The 21282-nt window shown below is 40.2% G+C and overlaps 1 protein-coding gene across 3 annotated transcripts in view; it reads right to left on the bottom strand.

Annotated features, from left to right (window-relative positions):
* Nucleotides 1-15703, bottom strand: part of RFX7 (regulatory factor X7) — a 139784-nt gene extending 124081 nt beyond the window's left edge. The window contains exons 1-2 of one of the 3 annotated variants that reach the window (XM_066387995.1): nucleotides 15094-15703; nucleotides 14730-14895 (exon numbers count right to left, since the gene is read on the bottom strand). In XM_066387995.1, coding sequence (XP_066244092.1) covers nucleotides 14730-14890 — 161 coding nt within the window. In that variant the 5' untranslated portion in view covers nucleotides 14891-14895; nucleotides 15094-15703. Of the gene's footprint in view, nucleotides 1-14729 lie in introns of all 3 variants that reach the window. The other 2 variants (XM_066387994.1, XM_066387993.1) reach the window with 2 other exon arrangements.
* Between the last annotated feature and the right edge of the window lie 5579 nt (nucleotides 15704-21282).

Below are 21282 nucleotides of genomic sequence, written 5' to 3'. Positions count from 1 at the left end.
GTGTGTGTAATCGCACATGTGCATGCATGTCTTGTTGACCAGGGCTGAGTGCAAAATGACTATGCACTATCTGTTTAGTTTTTTTAATTCATTATCAATTCATTTAAAATACAATTACTGAGACTAACGATTTCAGTTTAGTAGAAATATTTTACAACACAGTGTAAATGACACCATCACAGAAATATATTAACAAGAAAATTAAAATAAAGGAGTTAGTATCTCTATTTGAAGTACTCAAGAATTAAGAATACAAAAGTTTTGCCACAAAGTACTTTGGCTTAATATTTATTAGAAGATACATCCTCGAATCCAGCCGTTCTCATACCTCACTATCAGAATCACCCACCTGGAAGGCTAGTAAAACAGACTGCTGATCACACCTTTAGAGTTTCTGTTATAGTAAATCTGAGGCAGAGCACTCAAATTTACATTCTAATAAATTCCCAAGTAATGCATCATATAAATAATTTTAAGCTAAAAAAAAAAAGAATCTAGTTGTTGGACTTCTATGAAAGAATTATCAGACCAAAAAACAAACAAAAAACGGCTCTATGTCACATAGAAAGCCCCAGCCGACTAGCCTGTTTTATTAATTGAAACACTTCAGGCCCTCAGAATTGGTTTCCTACTTTAGTATTCCCTATTCAATTCCTAGATAAATCCACTTCCCTCAGTTATTTGCTCTTAGCACACAGGTTTCCTTTGCCATTCGACTTCAGACATTAGCCATGACTCAACAAGTTACCGAAGCCTTATGTCTTGGCTCCTAAAATGAATAGGTCAAACCCTCCACCAGAACCAAACTTAAAAGAAGCTATTTCCAGTTCAATGTTAAAGTGCAGGGGTGGGGTTGGGGGTCTTCAAAACCCCAAGTTTATCTCTTGGGAACTAGAACGGGACACAGATAGTTGCTCAGTCCACAAAACCCTAACTAAATGCTACTATATACTCATTCAAAGGCTACTGAACTACATAGTTGTCATCTGCTCAGCATTTTTTAAATGGGGGACAGAATGGCTGGCTCTCTCACTAAAGACATACAAAATTTTTAAATTTAGATATAGAGTGAAAGATAATTGACTAGCACAACTAAAACTCTAAATAATTACTTCAGTTTCATGAATGCAATTTAAAAAACAAATTGCTGTAAGTCCTCTATTCTGTAAAATACAGCATGAGTTTAATAACTTGTTTGGGGAGAAAATTGCCACATTAAAAATATCAAATATAGAAACATTAATATGTAGAAAAATAAAATGCCTCTAAGAATGTAGTAGACAAAAATGGTATTCACTAGTACCAATGCTAGATGAGAAAAAGATGCAAATGGTGTTGCCCCAGCCTCAAGAAACTTGTTTATTAAAACAGCAGAGGAAAGCATCTGGTCAAGATGGCAGAGTAAGTAAATGTGGTATTCACATCCTCCCACAACCACATAAAAAATACAACTAAAGTACAGAACAACCATCATTAAGAACAGCCTAAAATCTAGCTGAAAGGCAGTCCTACAACTAAGGATATAAAGAAGAAGCCACTTTGAGAGTGGTAGGAGGGGTGGAAATGTGGAATGGGCTGGTCCGACACCTACATGTGGTAGATAAAAATCAGGAGGGATATCTCCGCTGTGGAGGTCCCACTTGAGGAGCGAGGAGTCCCAGCACCATACTAAGCACCCCCTCCCTGACCCAGGGTTCCAGTGCTAGGAAAAGAAGTGCCTATAACTTCTGGCTGTAAAAACCAGGGAGGATTGTGGCTGAGTGAGACAGGAAGCTGCTCAAGTCCCAGGCAGTTCCTCTCATAGGGCCTTCACATGGACTTACCCAAACCCACAGGCTGGGGCAGCAGCTTGAAAAGCACCATAGACATATGAGAAGGAACTGAAGTGTCTACGGCATCCAGGCAAGAGCTGGGCTCCTCCTAGATAGAAGTGCTGGCAGAGGCCACTGTTCCTTTTCTGTGCACTCCCTCAACAAAATGTTGGTCATATCTGAGTCTTCATCAACCTTGCTATCACTACTGCCCCGCCGGAGACCCACCCCACCAACTTGCAAGCCCAGCCAAGCTGTTTCCAGTTGCTTTTCAATAAAATTGGCCTGTCTTGGCTCATGCTTCACACTTTCCTAAAATTCTCTCAAACAAGCAGTATCTGGCCTCAAAGTGCCCTGTCCTCTTGCTAAGTGGCCCCAGGCCCAGTACTAGTGGCAGCCGTCCTCGGTTCATAGCTTGGCCTCGCTGGAGCACCTCCAAACCCAGCACAAGCTGCAGCCATCTGCAGATCACTTTGTAGCTCATACTGGGTGGCTGCTGGCAGAACACAGGCGGTGACTTACCTTGGCCTGCACCTCCCGGAAATCCTCAGAGCCAGTGCACCTGGTAGACAGCTTCAGACCACAATGAAGCACCACCTAATCATCTTCCTAAGAGACACACTCAAGGACAAACTCGGTGGGTACCAGAGCCCCGCACAGCTGATCCTCCACAGTGGTTGCAAACAGTCTTTGCAGCTGGTTGGCAGACAGGTAAATTCCTCCTACTGACATGCAAAAATCAATCAAGGTTCAAACATAACAGGGGGGTGTACACAGCCCATGAGAGGTGGGGAGGGCACACCAGTGTTGCCCAGCTCAAGTGAATGAGGAGGCTGTGCCACGGGGTCCTACTGCATTAGTTCACTCTACCAAGCCTAGGAGACACAGCAGCTCTACCTGATACACAGAAAAACAGGGAGCCTGCCAAAATGAGGAGACAAAGAAACATGTTCCAAGTAAAAGCAAAACAAAATTCAGAAAGACTAAAAGATGGAAACAAGCAGTCTACTATATCCAGAGTTCAAAACAATGGTTGTCAGTATATGTTCAATGAACTTAGTGAGGACTTCAAAAAGAGACTGGAAAACAAAGGAAAATAGAAAACGTAAAAATGAACCTGTCAGAAATAAAGACTACACTAACTGAAATGAAGAGTATGTTACAGGGAAGCAACAGTCCAGTTGATAAAGTAGAGGATCAAATCAGAGATCTGGAATGTAAGAAAGAAAATAAAAACACCCAATCAGAACAGCAAAAAGAAAAAAAAGAATACAAAAAACTGAGGATAACGTAAGGAGCCTTTGGGACAACTTCAAGTGTAACAACACTGTCATCATGACAGTGCCAGAAGGAGAAGAGAGAGAGCAAGAAAATGAAAACCTTTAAAAAAAAAATGGTGGAGAACTTCCCTAACCTGGTGAAGGAAACAGACATACAAGTCCAGGAAGCACAGAGGGCCCCAAACAAGATGAACCCAAAGAGGTCCACAACAAGACATCATAATTAAAATGTAAAAGGTTCAAGATAAAGAGAGACACTCAAAAGCATCAAGAGAAAGGCAGTTAATTATCTACAAGAGAGCTCCCATAAGACTGCCAGCTGATTTCTCAACAGAAAGTTCATATGTCAGAAAGGAATGGCAAGAAATATTCCAAGAGATGAAAAGCAAGGACCTACAACCAAGATTACTCTACCTAGCAAAGCTTTCAGAATTGAGGGCAGATAAAGAGCTTCCCAAACAAGAAAAAGCTAAAGGAGTTCATCATCACCAAACCAGTATTATAGGAAATGTTAATGAGCCTTCTTTAAGAAGAAGATAAAAAATATGAATAAAATGGCAATAAATACATAACTATCAACAACTGAATCTAAAAAACAAAATAAACAAGCAAAAGAGAAACAGACTTATAGACAAGGAGAACACTTGGATGGTTGCCAGATGGGAGAGGGGTGAGGGGATGGGTGAAAAAAGTGAAGGGATTAAGCAGTACAAATTGGCAGTAACAGAACAGTCACGGGGATGTAAAGTATAGCATATAGTCAGTACTATTCTAGTAAGTGTATGGTTTCAGATAGGAATGAGATTTATCAGGATGATCACTTAGTAAGATATATAACGTCTAATCACTGGGTGCACACCTAAAAGTAATATAATATTGTATGTCAACTGTTAACTGAAAAATAAAATATGATTTTTTAAAAAATAGCATAGGAAAAAATTAAAGTGTTTAAGTGTTTAATTGTACAGAACTCATTATACATGAGATAAAAAATAGGCCAATGTAGACTCAAGTAGCTAAAGAATGTTTCAATGTATAATATTTGAGCTATGGTTTTAAGAATGGTTAAAACATGATTAAGCAGACTTGAAGACAGGTAAGTAAAGATTCTACAAAAGATATAAAGCAGGAATGAAAGCCAAACCACAAAATATAAGGCAGACAGCGAAGTGCCTGCTGCACTGAAATGGAGTTGAATGATGGTTAACAGCAAGAAATAGGGTTGGATTGATTGTATGGAGCTAGACTACACAGGCCATTGAAATCTGATGGAAATCTTTAGACATGACATGGTGGGCAAGGTGAAATTGCTGTAGGTTTTTAAGGAGTCTACATGAAAAAGGATATCTTAGAAGACTTATCCTGGCAGCAATATACAGCATAGTTCAATGGGGGTCAGAGGGGTGAAGAGAGAGCAGGGACAGAGAGCAGCTATGTTGTTGTAATAATCCAGGAATGATATAGTAAAGCACTGAATTATGATCTTGAACTGTAAATAGGAAAATAAGGTGCAACCTGAGTGATAATGCAAACTTGTTAAAATACTTGGCATGGTAATAAGAGAAGAATCAAATATGAAACCAATATTACTAGCCTGAGAGAATAAAGTGATATCTACTACCAAAAGTAGAATTCAAAATGAAAACAAACTGAAGTAGCAAAGCACCATGGCATAGAAGGGTTATTGTGGAAATGCCAAGTTTAAGATGACAGTGGTAGCTCCCTGCACTCTGGTGAATGAATGAGTAGATGTGGTTTGAGTTGTCTGTTCAGCCCATCTATTTCTTGACTTTAGCAAAGAAGTGATAAGAGAAAAACAATGGATGGCTAAGAAACAAGTGTCTGGATAGCTATAATTGAAGAATTTGAAGAACATCTAGAGGAAGGGAGCAAGAAAACTAAAATGTTAATCAGAGGTAAGGTCCATGAAAACGGATTTCGCATCTCGTTCATGGAATCCCAATGCCAAGCAGAGTAGCTGATACAATGGCAGCTCTCAAAAAGGACTGAAGATTTCAAAAGTGCAAAGGGGTCTTGGCCAGTTGACTCAGCAGTAGAGCATGGGCCGGGCGTATGGAAGTCCCAGGTTCGATTCCCAGTCAGGGCACACAGGAGAAGGGACCATTTGCTTCTCCACTCCTCTCTCTTTTCTTTCTCTCTCTCTCTTTCTGCCCCTCCTCCTGCAGCTATAGCTCAAATGATTTAAGCAAGTTGGCCCAGGCACTGAGGATGGCTCCATGGCCTCACCTCGGGCGCTAAAATAGCTTGGTTGTCTAGCAATGGAGCCGCAGCCCCAGATGGGCAGAGCATCGCCCAGTAGGGAACTTGCAAGGTGGATCTCAGTCCAGGAGCATGCAGGGGACTGGCTTGTCTGTCTGCCTCCCACCTCTCAATAATAATAATAATAATAATAATAATAATAATAATAATGTACAAAGGAATCACAGTGACAAGAAGAAAGGTTAGAGAAATAATGAAAGATAAAGAGTGAAAAAGAGCCACTGATTTGGCAAGAAAAAGCAGAAAGATTATAGAGTGTAAAAGGACAAGAGCAGAGAGTAGATATAGTGGAGTGTGAGGGTGGTAAGCTGGTGGACAGATGTCAAATAAAAGGAAGCGCAGCAGGGTAGACAAAGGGCATTATTTTATTTGTTTTGGACATTTTTCCAAACAAAAAATAACACAAGCTTATTCAAGAAAATTTGGAGAATAAAATGGAAGTTGTAGCTTTATAGAAAAAAAAGCACACATTTTTCTATCACCTTAGTGCAAACACAGTTAACACTGTAAAGATGTACGTTCAAACTTATTCCATCAAAAATATGAATGAGCTTACATAGCATAAAACAGGCTAAAAACTGAGAGACTGGAGGGGACGGAAAGGGATAATGGCTACTATAGCTCTTAAATCTTTTTCTTAGTAGTCAAAAAATAGTACTTTTCTGCTTTATTTTGTATTATTGACAGTAAAGATTTTTGCATATTTGTTAACTGTTTACAGTTCATCTTTTAAAATGAGTATTTACGTTCTTCATTCATTTACCCAATGACAGTTTTTTCTTATGAATATGAATGAGCTTATTAGGTCATTTAGAGAGGTCAACTCTTTGTTTTACTGCAAAAACTGTTTTTCCGAGATTGTTGGCTGCTGCTTTAAGGAAGTCATAAGCATGTATAAAGTCACAGGAAAAGCAGGCAGTGGAAAAGAACAATTAGATGATGCCGACAGAAACAGGGTATGTGTTTGAACCAATTCCATACATATAAGGAAGGGGATGAATCCAAACAGGGAAAATAAACAGCCTCTGATAATGGGAAAGCACAGATATAAGTGCCTAGGCACAGGAGTGGAGATATGGGCTGAATGAGATACACGACGGACCCTACACCAAATATTCTAATCCTCTTCATGAGGTGCCGTTCCTTCACTGAGAATCAATTCAGGGTGCACAGTCCTCTTCTAAGACTGCTACTGGGAGCAGCTCCTAGTCCTCTGCTTCAGCTGCCACCCTCCCCCAACCTTTTCTTCTCTATTATTATTATTATTTTATATTCTTTCTTCTACCTTTGCACATTAAAATTTAGGTGAGAGGATTGATTGGTGGAAACCCCACTCTTTAGTCAGGCAAATTTTGTCCTAAGCTATTTTTCTCTAACTATTCTCATTACTAACAAGGCTTACTGTTACCCACAATTCTCAACATCATTCCTGCTAGTGGGAATAAAGACTTCTCAGTAAGCATACTGATAAGTGTATTTGGATCAATAGCCCATCCCATGATTTTGCATTAAGGCCACCATCTTTATTTTTGCCAATAAAAATAATGTGTTCTCACTGAATCCCTCTTTTTTCTAATTCTGTATTTGCTTATACCACTGATCCACCATTAGTGCATTTAACGAGACCTTCCTTTCGTTAAGATGGAATTGATGATGCATACAACCACCACACAAGGGATGACTGTTTTAAAGGTAGAGAAAGTATCTTATTCCTTTTTAATCTTTGTATGCCTGTATATTGTAGACATTAAAATACAAATGTATTGAATTCAGTTTTTCTTGACCACTATATTCTGTAAATTCAGAATTAGCCTTTGACCTTCTCACTTCTTTAAAACGTGTTACAAAATCTGGCCACATACTCCTTGCTAATATCTCCTCCGTCAGAAAAAGGGATCATGCATTTACTACTTTGACAGTCAATTAAATCACATTGCATATATGTAATATGCATTTAATAGAGCTAAACGACTGAAATCAAATTAGGGCAGTGATTCACTTACACTAACTAAGGCATCTTGGTCAAATAAATTTCCCCAGCTCCCAGAAGCACCAACTTTACTCCAAGCCAGGTGTCACTGAAGTGACACTCACGCAATTAAATTTTTTAAAATTTCACATATATTGCAAAAACGACTGCAGGTTTTTTTTTTGTTGTTGTTCTTTTTGTTGTTGTTGTTTTATGGCTACTCCATAATATAATATTGTCATTGTAAATCACTTATTATATAGTGATTGTTTTGTTTCAGGCATATTCAGTCTCTGAATTCCTATGAACTTTACATATCAGAAACGTTTATATAGAAAATGTTTCATTAATTCAGTAAAAATTCACTGAAATGCACTCATTTTGGGTAAGACCAATCTAAATTATTGAAAAAAATTAATTTACACAACTCAGGTCATTGTTCTCTGGAAACTGGGAAAAGTGTCACTGAAGCAGTGGCACATGAGCTGGATCATAAAGTCAGACACTTCTATCAATAGAAAAAAAAAAAGGTTTTTAAGGTAGCAGGTGAAAAAGACCAGCACCGGCATAATTAGAGAAACAAGACAATGAAAGCAAAGAAAACGGGTTACGGGTCGTGCGTATTAAAGTAGTCACTTAAAACAGTAATCCCCTATTTCTCATCTGCGGCTATTTGGCAGTACCAGGTGATCAAATAAGTCATAGAAAAATAAAAGAATACAAGTAGAAAAATGTCTGTATCTTAAATTTACATATCAAGAATGGTAACATCATAGCCCTAGGGACAGATACCCTCTAAGATAACCAATAGTTCTGATACTTTACCTATAATAGAGCTCAAATTCTAAAAATTGCAGATTTCAGAAAGAAGGGGGGGGTAATTTTAGGGTGTAAAATTACCCTAAAATTAGGGTAATTGTTCTACTTACTTCAAGAACACTATCACAGCTACACATTAAAATGTCTACCATCACTTCCTTACACCCTAAAATCAATCAGATTTAGCATTCACATTCAAGTGACTTTGCTGATACTGTGTTGGAGTAAGAGTTTCCATTGCCATGTGAAACCTTGCTCTCCAAACCCAGACTATGAATGGATTCAGGTAAAAAAAAATTTTTTTTAGATGAGGGATGGTATTTCACACCATATGGATTCTTGTCTTCCAAAATTCCAAAACATAACGATTGCAATCTGTCACTCTGACCTCTTCCTCTTTGAATTCAGAAACCAAGCAGAGATTCAAGTAGAAATGAATATCTGTACATTTTCAGTTTATTCTATGACGAATATAAAACCTCACCTCCCACACAACTTGTTGTAGTATATATAGGAGCTACCATAATAGATGCCTGACAGAGATACTTACTGGGTATAATTAACCAAACCTCACTGTTTTCTACTTCCTCTTATAAATTGGAGGCACAAGAGCCATGAAACAGAAAAAAAGTAAATGTCTCAAGAAAAAAAAATTAAATGTTTTAGTTTTTATTCATGTGGGTTAATCTCATAGTCAGCAATCAAGTGCATTAAGGCTTCAGAGCTTCTTGTTCCTTGTTTGTTATACTGCTCAGGAAAGAAGATTCCTCCTACTGGTCCATGCTGCTCATCTTTACCTGAACTTGTACAATGCTTGAGAAAGCAGAAGAGAAAGCGACTAGATACAGCGAGACTGATGGAAAAAGAGGCACTGGATAAAAGTGGTTTAGTTTGGTCAGAAATAAGGAGTACCATCTTGTCTTGTTCTACTTACTTCAAGAACACTATCACAGCTACACATTAAAATGTCTACCTTAGATGAAGAAAAGTTGTGAAGCTCAACCCTACCATAAATTACTCTAAAAAGAATACACACCCTTCTTATTTACATTAGCAAAGTTACAATACAACATTCACCACTGCTTCAAAATATCTCTCAATTCACAACTCCCCAACAACAGAGATTACTGCATAGCCTTATATATAATATCCTTTTGTATAATCAATGACTACTCTTGGAATACTTGAAATGTAATACATGCCCAATAAACATTCGCAGACTGAATTTCACATAACAGAACTCTTGCGCAAAGTAACAATAAATGAGTAAGACCTTCATATACTCCTCTAGGGCTAAAACCCAAGGGAAGACGGACAAATCCTAACAATCCATCCATTGAAAGTGTCCTGCTGATTGCCTGTGATTAGTTAATGCTGTTAGTTTTCACTGTGTTTATGGTATGCTTTATTATTGCTGTCAATATTAGTTTAGTACCAAGAATCATAAAGGAACTTGCAAGGTCATCTAATATAAATCTTTCATTTTCTAGACAAGGAAACTAAGGTCTACTTTTCCCACAATTAACACTCTGGCACTCATCACCTCTTTCCCTGGTTCCCTAACAGTTAGGGCCTAACTGAATAAAATAGATGCATTATTGCACATTTTTGCTTAGGTTAATGTTACAAGTGAACAGACATTCCTCAAATGCCAGTCTCTAGCATAGTACTTCACATATAGCAGGTACTCAGGTGAGTACTTACACACTGTTCTTACATAGACTGCTCAAATCTCAGTAAATATCAATGTTCATTTTAATGCATACAATTTTAATGTGCAACATTATTTTTCTAACATAAAAAGTGATTTCACGTAAGTTTTTATTAAAAGCATGTTTCTTAACAAATGAGATACTTCTGTCTTTTCTACCACTGTGAATGCAGCTCATTTACTCAAATAAGACCAAACTCTAATAGTGATATAGAAACTAAGTCAGTTCTGTACATAACATCATTCAAGACAACTCCCAATGGGGAGAGCGAATTGGTCAATTATTTATATGCAGACATCCATTGCCAAAGCTAAACAAGGCCAGAAAGTCAAGGGGCTTGAAATTGCTTAACTTGCTTTTCTGGTCAATACAGAAAACAATTTCATCAGTTTCAAATCATAGAGAAAAACAAAAAATTGTCTTCTTTCTGGACAGAAACACTTAGTATTGAGATGCAACCATCACAGCTGGCCTCAATATAGAAAGCAAAATGCACCCCAAGTCTTTTGTGTACTTGGTATGTAAGACGGACCAAACTCAGGTCAGTAACATGTCAACCAACTAATGGAAAATATATGCAAGTCAGCTGATGTACTAGTCAGTCTCTATTTTTAAAGCAAAATGAAAATTATGGACTATAGTTAAAGTAAACTCTACAGTTAGAAGTTTTATAATAAAGTAGATGTTTCCCACTGCAGTTGAAGGAACAATAATTGTTTCTCAGACAGAGCTAATAAACTGCCAGACCTAGAAAGCAAGGACAAAACTAATAAATTCTAGGAGAGGGGATAGAAATTGGGACTAATATGAAGTTACTATGTAAACCTTAAGATCATCCATACTTTGCTCATTGTAACTAAGAAATAAATTAAATTGCTCAATTTAGGATTAAGTTAGAATTCAGATAACATCCAAAATGGTTGACATGTAATTCTACTTTGATTATAATTGTAAATCTGACCTGTACCAGATGCAGAAGTCTGACTTACAAGACTGAATAAAGAAGCTCTAGTCCCTGCACTGCTCCCAAGGTCTGATAATGAATCAGAGGAATCCTATAGTTTACCTGTTACCTGTTGCAACTTACCTGTTTCCATAAAGTAGGTAGAACAATGACAGGTAAGACTATTTTAAGAAATGGTTTACAAGGCCTTACTTGAAAAGAGTTACATGAACAAAAATAATAATTAATAATCACTAGTTCTTTTAAGAATCCCTGAATTTGTTTGTTGAGTAAATACAGTATTAAAACATTTTCTACAATAAAATTATCAGGAATTCTTTTGAATTTCTAGGAAAAGGTTTATAGTCTATATGTTACAGCCTAATTGCAAAAATGTTAATCAACCCTATCCATATAGGTATGATTATTCTTAAAAATAACTAATCAGAGGACGCAAATGTGATTTTTTTTCTATCCTATTTTTCCACAGCAATTTGAGTCTAACAGGGTTTCAAGTAAAACTGCTTGAAAAAGGAAAAGAAAAGCACTTAGTAAAAAATTTGTTAAAACGCTATATAATTTTCTTTAAAAAAAAACAAACAAACTGAAGACATCTGGAGATAAAAGAAAAATTTGCTTTGGTTTCTTGTTTTTTGGGGTTTTTTTTAAGTAACCAAAGAGTGGTGCAAAGTAAATTTAAGAAGTTTGCAGCGGAGTTAGGTTGTGACTTTACGGTTGTCACTAAGTCTTCACTTACAGAAACAACATGGGTTACTAGTTTTCTTTTTTAATAACAAGTTTGTTTGTAATTCTATTGTTTTGAAATATATATAACATTCTTACAGCATATTCAGTATTAAACACACCTCTGCAAACAAATCTTTCAAGCAAGAGGTGTGTTAAGTGATTTGAATCTTTGTGGAGTGGGAATGAGGAAGGTCAAAAAGGTACACGCAGGCCTGTTGACTTGGACTTCAGCTGAAGATATTCATAAATCTATTATACAAATATCACATTAACTAGCAAGTTAGTAGTAACTTTAGTTTTTAGAACTGTCTTAAAATATATATCTTTCCAATTCTTAAGAAATATAGTTTCTTATCTCATTAAGTACCATAATTTCTCTTTCAATACTTAAATCTTTTTTTCAAAGACTCATCTGATGCTTGAAATGATCATGGGCATACTTTTATCAAACAGCATTTTGGTTTAACAAACAAAAATAAATAATTATGAACTGAGATAATAAGCCATTGTCCAGCATAACGGCCTGCATCACATACTATATTTGTATTTGTAGAACAGGAGAGAGAACAAGTACAGACATGTTTGTGATCCGCAAATCCAAACCACGCCGATCAACCTAAATGCAAAACCCACATAATAATTTTTAAATGCCACATCTCTGTTTAATATATCTTTACATTCTCATTCGTAGTGTTACCAAAGATTGATATAGGAAGTAACAAAACTGATAATGTCTCAGAACATTATCGGGTGATAAAAAAAATTGGTAAGAAGACATTGTTGCCTCAAGAAATGTGAAATGAGATACCGGAAGAATTGCAATCTTATCTATTAAAAAGGATTTTAATTTAACACACACACACACACACACACATATATATATATATACTATACACTATTTCTTACAAGTTGGTATTGAAAGTACTTCACTTTTTAATGTTTTTATTTTATATAGTTACTTGATGAATACTATAAATCCATCTTATGGAACATGGGGTATGGGACTATACATTAAATATAACCACTAATATCATTTATGATCATTAGTGTTTTTCTATATATAAAACTTTTAAATATAATATAAAGAAATAATTTTTTCAAATATGGTTTCTAAAGTTGAAAATTAAATGCCAGTTAGTGTGCCACTATAATTTTAAAATAAAGACTAAAATTATACATGAGGGAATTAAAGTATTTGTTGCCCATTATTTTTTCAGAGCAAGCACCAAAAACTAAAGTGAACTCTACGTAAGGATAAGTTTTCTCACATTAAAGTCAGCACAGGTAAGTTGTAATAAATGTGTAAACATAAGTTATCAATGAAAGAATAATTAAAACACATAGTTTACCAAAAAGAGCACTCCCTCTATCATTATTATTCAAACACTTCAGTTGCCTATAAAACTTACTCTTATTTTTAAAACATAAAATGAAGGTTCCTTTCCCTCTATTGTTCTCATAATAAATTAAAATACACATTATTAATTCAATTTCTCAAATATATGTTTCTTAAAGGGTTTTAGTCCTTTTAGCTTGGATGTCCCTTACCCGAATGTAAAAACCAAAATGCTTAAATTCAATTAAATGATGATGATTTCAGGGACACTTAAATTACATCAAGTTAACTAGGGGAGAAAACAATGGTTTCTGGTAAGCAGGAGCTTAACCATCGCTTCCTCTAAATAACAGCTTTAAAAAGGGGGTGTGGGTATCCACTGAAGAAGAAAGCCTTCTCTCCCTCTCTCCCTCTCTCTCTCTCACACACACAATCACACACGCAATACTATTTTTCTGACCTATTCAAAGTTGCCACAACATAACTATTGTCAACGTCTTTAAAATATTTAAATAACATTTTAAAATTAAAACTGAAAGCAAGATACTCAGCTGCCAACTACTATTAGTATAAAACTATTAAAGCCTGCACTGACCTACTTCATATTTGCATCATGACAATATGGATGTACACCAGGAAAAGATCGAAATTAATATATAACAAACCTTAATTTTGTATTTAAAAATGTCACTGTTTTTAAATGTGTAAATATTGTACTCCAATGCCAGTTATTTTCTGATATATTTATTTTTAAATTGCAATATAAAAGGAGTTTTGATATTTTAGTAGTCATAGTCAATGGATATGCGAGATTGCATTTTTAAAATCAGATCTTTTTTATACCGCACTTAATTCTAATTTTAAACTTCTATTAAAAGTAGTCTTAGACCAAATTCAAATATTGCCCTCCATGTTTAAAATAGCACTACACTTTTTAAAAAATATGTCAATTAATGAAGAATCCTTCAAAAAGAATGCAAGTTCATGTTCAAAAAATGTTTGCAATGGCTATAAAGGATAGACTTAACTCGCTGTATTTAATTATTAAAAGACTGCCACCAGTCTTTCAGAGTTTAATGCACAAATATTGGACATTCTCCTACAAGAGTGTACAAGGATAGCAAAAGATATTTCATCTATGGTTTCTAAAAACGACACAAAATGGTGAGGCATTTATTTTAAATTAAAGATACCTTCTTAAATTAAGAAAAAATCACTTTACAGCTTATACTACCACCGTAAAATAGCTTATACTAAAGAAGCCCTTTCTTCACAATCAATGCAAAGAATAAACTCCCTGAAAGAGAAATTTAATCTCAGACTAAAGGCAAAAACATTCAGAAACAGCAGCTAAACCAACTGAAAGAAAGAAACACATTAGGTTTTGTGCTGCCTATTAATATTCCTACGCACAATGTCTGTTTGGTGAAAATTCACAATACACTTCTTCCTCCCCGTATGACTACAAAAAGGAGTAAACACATTTCACATTCCTCAGTCCCAAATTCACGCTACAATCACGCAAAAACGACTTAATTTCGACCCATATTCCTCTTACACACAAGTGAAAACCACAAATAACCTGTTTATCTGCACTCACAATCGAGAAAGGGTTAAAAGCTTGGGGGGGGGGGGGCGGGCTATGGAGACCAAGGGCTGATGCAAAGTCCCCGCACCTCCAGCGGCCCTATAAACATGCATCCCACCCTGGATACCCACATTCAATGAAGGCATCAGCCTGCTCCTCCGGTCCCCCGCCCGCCGCCCCCCACCTCCTTTGCAGCAGAAATGTGCCTGGGCTTTTTTACCCCAGCGATGGTGGATCCTCTTACCAGATGGAGTTCTTGATCTCGTGTTGCAGCGCGCTGGCCTCTGTCCCTGGCAGCCCAGGGACAAGGGCTGGCAGAGCCACCCCCGAGTTGGGAGTGCTGGGGGGAAGCTGCTGATGGGCATCAGGCTGCTGTGGTGGCGGCTGTTGTTGTTCCTCTGCCATCGCTGCTGGAGGGGTGGGAGGAAGGGAGGGAAGATGGGGGCGCGGGGAAGGGTGAGGGAAGAGACGGGGTGGGGAGGGCGCAGGGGGAGAAAAGGAGGAGGGGGGGAGGGGAAGAGGAGGAGGAGGAGGAGGAGGAGGTGGAGGAGGAGGGAGGAGGAGGAGGAGGAGGAGGAAGGAAGCTGGATAAGCTAGGCCTTTACTACCCCAGGGCTCGAGTGAGTCGCTTTCGCCTGCCGCCTGGGGGACATCACCGGGGAGACTGAGAGGCTCCTCACGGCCGGGGCGCTTCACCGCAAGAGAGGCATGGCGGCGCCCCTCAGCCCCCCGCCGCCGCCTCCTCCCGTCAGCGGCTGGGGCTGGGGGGTGAAGACGGGGCGTCTGAAGACAAGGTGGTGGGGGGGCAAGGGTCCCTCAAATCCAAGGAGAATGGCTGCTCAGGGACTTCACGACCTGGCCTTCCTTTCTTGCCCCCAGGGCTTTCTACCCCGAGAGCCCCGCGCTGCAGCAGCCCCAGGCTCAGCTCCACGCCACTCCCCACGCCGCCGCCGCCGCGGCCGCCGCCGCTGCCCTGCCAGCCCCGGAGGCAGCCCAGTGCGCGCAGCCGCACTGCGGCCCGGCGGAGACGGCAAAACACCTACCGCTCGGCTGGGCGGGGGTGGGGGGGCGTGGACCAGTGTGTGCGGGTGACCCCGCGCGGGCGCAGGGGCTAAGAGTGGGGCGCACCGGTGCGGAGGGCGGGCGCGGGCCAGCGGCGCCCGGAACGCGCGCCGCCGGGGTGAGGAGGCAGCTGGCCGAGGTGGTGGCGGAGAGCAGGAAAACGTGGGGGAGGTGCTGGCGAGAAAAGAAGACTTGCAGGAGGAGGAGGAACCAAATTTAATATTTGGCGTGGAAATGGGATGGGGGGGCGGCCTGGGGGTATCTTCAAGGCAAGGAAAGTAAAATTAATCGGCATTATTCCCTCTCCCCTTGACAAGTGAGGATTACTTTCTCCCTGGGTAAAGGTAGAGCATCGAAGCAGGTAAAAGCATAAGCTGACTTTTCAGAAGCCCCCAAAGAAAAACACCCGTTGGAATTAACCACCCTATAGGTAATTAAGTCTTGAACGGAAATCGCAAGTCAGGAGCTGGGTTGAGTGCTCCTCAGTCGGGCATTCAAAGCCCTCCAAATCTGGCCCCACTTTAGCTGTCCAATCATAGCTGCCTCCATCTCCCTGCAAGAACTCCCGGCTCCAATCAGTGAAGTCTCCATGCCATTCTCAACGCGCAGCAGATTCATTCTTCCTTCGTGCCTTTGCTCATGCTGTTCCCCTCACCTCCCCACCTCACCCCCTTTCCAGAAACGCCCGCCCTCCTCTGTGCCGCTCTCAAGCCAACCCAGGCTCTCAGGCACAGCTCAAGTAGCGGCTTGTCAGGGTCCCTGGCAGCCAAGGCCCCTGCCTGTCTATGAAAGAAAAGCCTGTAGTTTTCAACATGGAGGCTCAGGCTCCAACCACAAGCGCCTTCCTTTGGAGCCAGTTGAACCCCTGGACGCGATATCTACCCCCCTTTCCCCATTCATACTTAAGAGATAGCTTTGCCCACTAAGAGTAAGGCTCCCTACCAGAAACAAGCAAGTCCCCTTTAAGATCAAAATGGGCTTTTCTAGGTGGGGCTGATCAGGGAGGCCTGAACTGCCTGGGTGTAGAAGACAACAGCCAAGGCCCCTGGCACCGGATAGAACAGCTGCTCAGCTCTCAGACTGACCTCTATCTGGGCCTGTGGGTGTTATGAGCCCTTTGGCTTTAACTTTTTTGATGGTTTCTATCAGGTCTCTGAACCTCACAAGATTCTTTGGCCAGTTTCCTGCTGTGCTTGGACTTTGGGCCATGAGGCTGGGGCACCTTTTAGACTCCTGGTGGGTGGGGAATCTAGCTTGGGCTGGCTGGCCTTTGGAGTGCTCAGTTCCCTTCCTTGGCCCAAAACCCTCTTGCTTTTGCACCACTGTGCCCTCAGGCTTGGCCCTCAGACTCCATTCCCAGATTCACCCTGAGTGCTTGCACATGGTGGGGTTGGGGGAGGGAGGAAGGACACCTGTGTCCAAAAACACAGCTCCACTATGCAGATTCCAGGCCTGTTGGATTCCTTTGCACCCTGAATACCCTTTGCACAGATTGCTTCACACAAACAGGCCCCCTTTTCCATAAGGTAAGATTACTGTTAGCTTAGCCACTTTAGGAAAATACAGGTGGTTTGAATTCGTTTGCATATGTACCCTGAGTCCTATGTAAAGATAGTATTTTTCTGTCCCAAATCGATAGACATGCTGTGCTCTAGACAGAAGCTTTGAAGAAGAATAAAAATAGCTAATGTTTGTTGAGCACTTTCAGCGTGCCAGACCTAGCACTTTTCATTCGCTATCATCATTAGTCTACCCAAACTATATATTGTACATACTATTCTCCCTATTTTGCAGCTGAAACAGAAGCTTAGAGAGGTGAAATAACATTCATAAAGTTACCCAGTTGGTACATGGAAGAGCCAGAAGCTGAATTCTGGAAGTCTAATTCCAGAACCTTCAATACATGCTGGAAATGAGGTAATACGGAAAAATCTTGAATGTATATATAAGCTCTATATTCATGGGGAAGATGAATAAAAAGGCATTGGGGGAAGTTGCTAAGTCACCCACGTGCTCATTTTTTACCTGGCTAATAGAGGATGATGGCTCCACATTGCCACACCCTGGGAGGGGGAGATACTAGGCAGTGGAGGATTCGTCCAAGAAAGGTAATGTATCTCAGACTTGCCAAAGGCCTTAAGAAAAGGAACCAAGACGTTTTTCAAAAAGTTCTCTACCGGGTGTCACATTATAATAGGCTGGCTTCCCAAGTGCAACTTTTGAGTTTCTTAGAGGTTCCATAAAAGAGCCGTGTCACCTCAGCAGCCAGTAGAGGGCTCAGCAGAGCTGCAACTTTGAGCTGCCCTCTAGCGGCGGTGCTGAAGAAAGGGCATTGTTTTGCCTTAGGGGCCTTCAAAGACCAGCAGGTGGTTGGCGGAGACATCTGGGACTATTTTAGACTCAATCGGCAATGAGAGCGGTGGCAGTATTGTACTGAAGAGACCTATTGCCAGAATGAGACATACTTGCAGAAGGGAAAGGGACAGCCCACACAGAGTGTGCATTTTGTTACAGTCTTCAGAAATGGCTGTGAATGCAATTATGCCACTGGAAACCTAAAAGAAAACCTGATGAAGTTACCCAAATCTTGGGTTGTGAGTGAAGTCAAACCCAGATACCCTGTGTGAAGATACCAGTGTAGCTACGTGCTTCTGAAATTTTACCTGTGCCCCTCTGGTGCTAAGACCCTGTACTAAAGTCCCTCAAGGAATCAATGAGGCTTATTTTCTCAGACCTTCGGTTTGACTCAGTGAGAAGATATGGAAACATTATAGTAAGCATGCATTTTAAGATTACACACTAAATTTTTAGCTTATATTTCTCAACCCTAAGGAATATAAATTTAATCTTCCTATAAAAGTTTACTCAGAAGTGGAAAATTTTGAGAAACACTGATGTAGTGGGGAAGAAAAACGTTAGTCTTAGCGTCAGAAGATTGGGAATTCAAACTCTGCTTCCATCTCTATAAAAATGAAAATAATGACCTAGCTCGCAGGGTTGTTATGAGGAACAACGTGGAAAGTGATATCTAAACCACAGAAGTGCTGTACACATAAAGACATTCTGCACGGTGGATGGATTGGGGGCACCTCAAAGGTAGTGCCCGTGTATTTCTCCTAATAGTCCTGTACATAATTCTTTACTCATAGGTTTTAGTAAATGTTTGTTGAATCCAGTAGTTACCTAATTTTCTTAGCCCAATTCATTATACCATCTTCCTCTCCTATGTATATAAATCTTGTCTCCTTTATGAAACTGTAAACTTTATATTGTCCAGACTGTAGCGTATACATTTATCCTATATTTATTATAACATGCATGATACCTAACAATATTGAGCAAAGAAAGAAAGAGAGAGAGAGAGAGAGAGAGGGAGGGAGGGAGGGAGGGAAGAAGGAAGGAAGGAAGGGAGGGAGGGAGGGAGGAAGGAAGGAAGGAAGGAAGGAAAGAAGGAAGGAAGGAGGGAGGGAGGGAGGGAGGGAAAAAAGAAAGAAACAAGAGAGAGGGACTGGGGTCCAACTTGGAGCAGAGGGACATATTAATATATAATAATTACACAAGCCTGACCAGGTGGTGGCACAGTGGATAGAGCATCGGACTGGGATGCGGAGGACCCAGGTTCGAGACCCCAAGGTTGCCAGCTTGAGCACGAGCTCATCTGGTTCGAGCAAAGCTCACCAGCTTGGACCCAAGGTCACTGGCTCGAGCAAGGGGTCACTCGGTCTGCTGTAGCCCCCCGGTCAAGGCACATATGAGAAAGCAATCAATGAACAACTAAGGTGTCACAATGAAAAACTGATGATTGATGCTTCTCATCTCTCTCCATTCCTGTCTGTCCCTATCTATTTCTCTCTCTGACTCTCTGTCTCTGTAAAAAAAAAAAAAAAAAATTACGCAAGATGATGAACTCTAAAATAGAATTGTGTCTACTAATATGATAGAGATATACTGGAGAGAGATACTGGTCTTGCTCATGGTAAAAGAGCTGTTTGGAGAAGACCTCTTGGCCAGCATTTGAACTGGTCTCATTGAATGAACAGAAGTTCAATGGGTAGAGCACTGAGGGGAGAGAATTTCAGGTCAAGAACAGTATGAGCACTGCTGTGAAGTCATGACAGGTCACATAGGATGTATGAATAATGATCAGCCCCGTGTTAGTTCTGTGCTCAGATCCTTAATGAGATCTATAGGAGGGAGAAAGGAAGGGGAGGAAGACAGAAGCCCATTTTACAGACTCAATGTTACTCTATGTTATTAATTATTCTCACAAAAAGTGAGGCCTAAAATAGGTTTTGCCAGTGATAAATATTGGTTAAATGATTACAGTATATATTTTATTTTCACAAATTATGGTCATTTATGAATACAGAAAAAATAAGGTTCTACCCTATTCTTTTTTTTTTTCTTAATAAAAACAAGGTGTTTTCTCACTCTCTTTTCCTTTGATCATTACTTCCTCTACCTTCTTGCATTGCAAACTTTCCCTCCAGGAACTGAAAGAGGAATAGGTAACTACCTGCATGTTGTTATTACATGAAGAAAAGCTCACAAGGAAGGAGAGCTTTCCACCTCTAAAACAGCTTTCTTCATATCAGAAAGTAATCATTAATTTCCTTCATCTAAGCTGATGTCTTTCAAAATGTGTGTAGTCCTCGAGAAGCTGATATATCAAGTTCCAAAGCTGTAATATAATTGAGCCTGCATTCTTACATTTAATAGCATTAGTGGGAGCAAGGCAGGGAGAGTGGAGAAGGGGTTAATAAAAGAGAAAGCAAAACTACAAAAGAGACTTCCCTGGCTGAGTAGCTTAGTTGGTTAGAGAGTCCTCCAGATACACCAAGGTTGTGGGTTCCATCCTCGCTCAGGGCACATATGAGAATCAACCAATGAACGCATATGTAAGTGGAACAACAAATCAATGTTTCTCTCTCTCTCTCCTTTCCTATCTCTTTCTAAAATCAATAAACAAAAATGTTTTAAAAAAAGATTACAGGCCCTGGCCGGTTGGCTCAGTGGTAGAGCGTTGGCCTGGCATGCGGAAGTCCCGGGTTCGATTCCCGGCCAGGGCACACAGGAGAGGCGCCCATCTGCTTCTCCACCCCTCCCCCTCTCCTTCCTCTCTGTCTCTCTCCTCCTCCCGCAGCAGAGGCTCCATTGGAGCAAAAGATGGCCGGGGAGCTGGGGATGGCTCCTTGGCCTCTGCCCCAGGCGCCAGAGTGGCTCTGGTCGGGACAGAGCGACGCCCCGGATGGGCAGAACATCGCCCCCTGGTGGGCGTGCCCGGTGGATCCCGTTCGGGTGCATGCGGGAGTCTGTCTGACTGCCTCCCCGTTTCCAGCTTCAGAAAAATGCAAAAAAAAAAAAAGATTACAGAAGCCTGACCTGTGGTGGCGCAGTGGATCAAGCATCGATTTGGAATGCTGAGGTCGCCGGTTCAAAACCCTGGGCTTGCCTGGTCAAGGCACATATGGGAGTTGATGCTTCCTGCTCCTCCCCCCTTCTCTTTCTCTCTCTCTCTCTCTCTCTCTCTCTCTCTCTCTCTGTCTCTCTTCTCTAAAATAAATAAACAAATAAAAATAATTAAAAAATAAAAGATTACAGAAAAGGGAGGTTGTAGGATTCAAAACCAAATGCATATTGGCAAATTTGGATACATATTCTCCATGCTGTACTTACTAACATAAGTATAATGTGAAGGTATGAATTATCCTGTTAAAGCACAAATATTCCATTAT

Source organism: Saccopteryx leptura, chromosome 6 (assembly GCF_036850995.1).
Source record: "Saccopteryx leptura isolate mSacLep1 chromosome 6, mSacLep1_pri_phased_curated, whole genome shotgun sequence".
NCBI classification, from domain to species: Eukaryota; Metazoa; Chordata; class Mammalia; order Chiroptera; family Emballonuridae; genus Saccopteryx; species Saccopteryx leptura.
The sequence above is the reverse complement of the archived record's forward strand: the minus strand, read 5'-3'. Positions and strand labels throughout refer to the sequence as shown.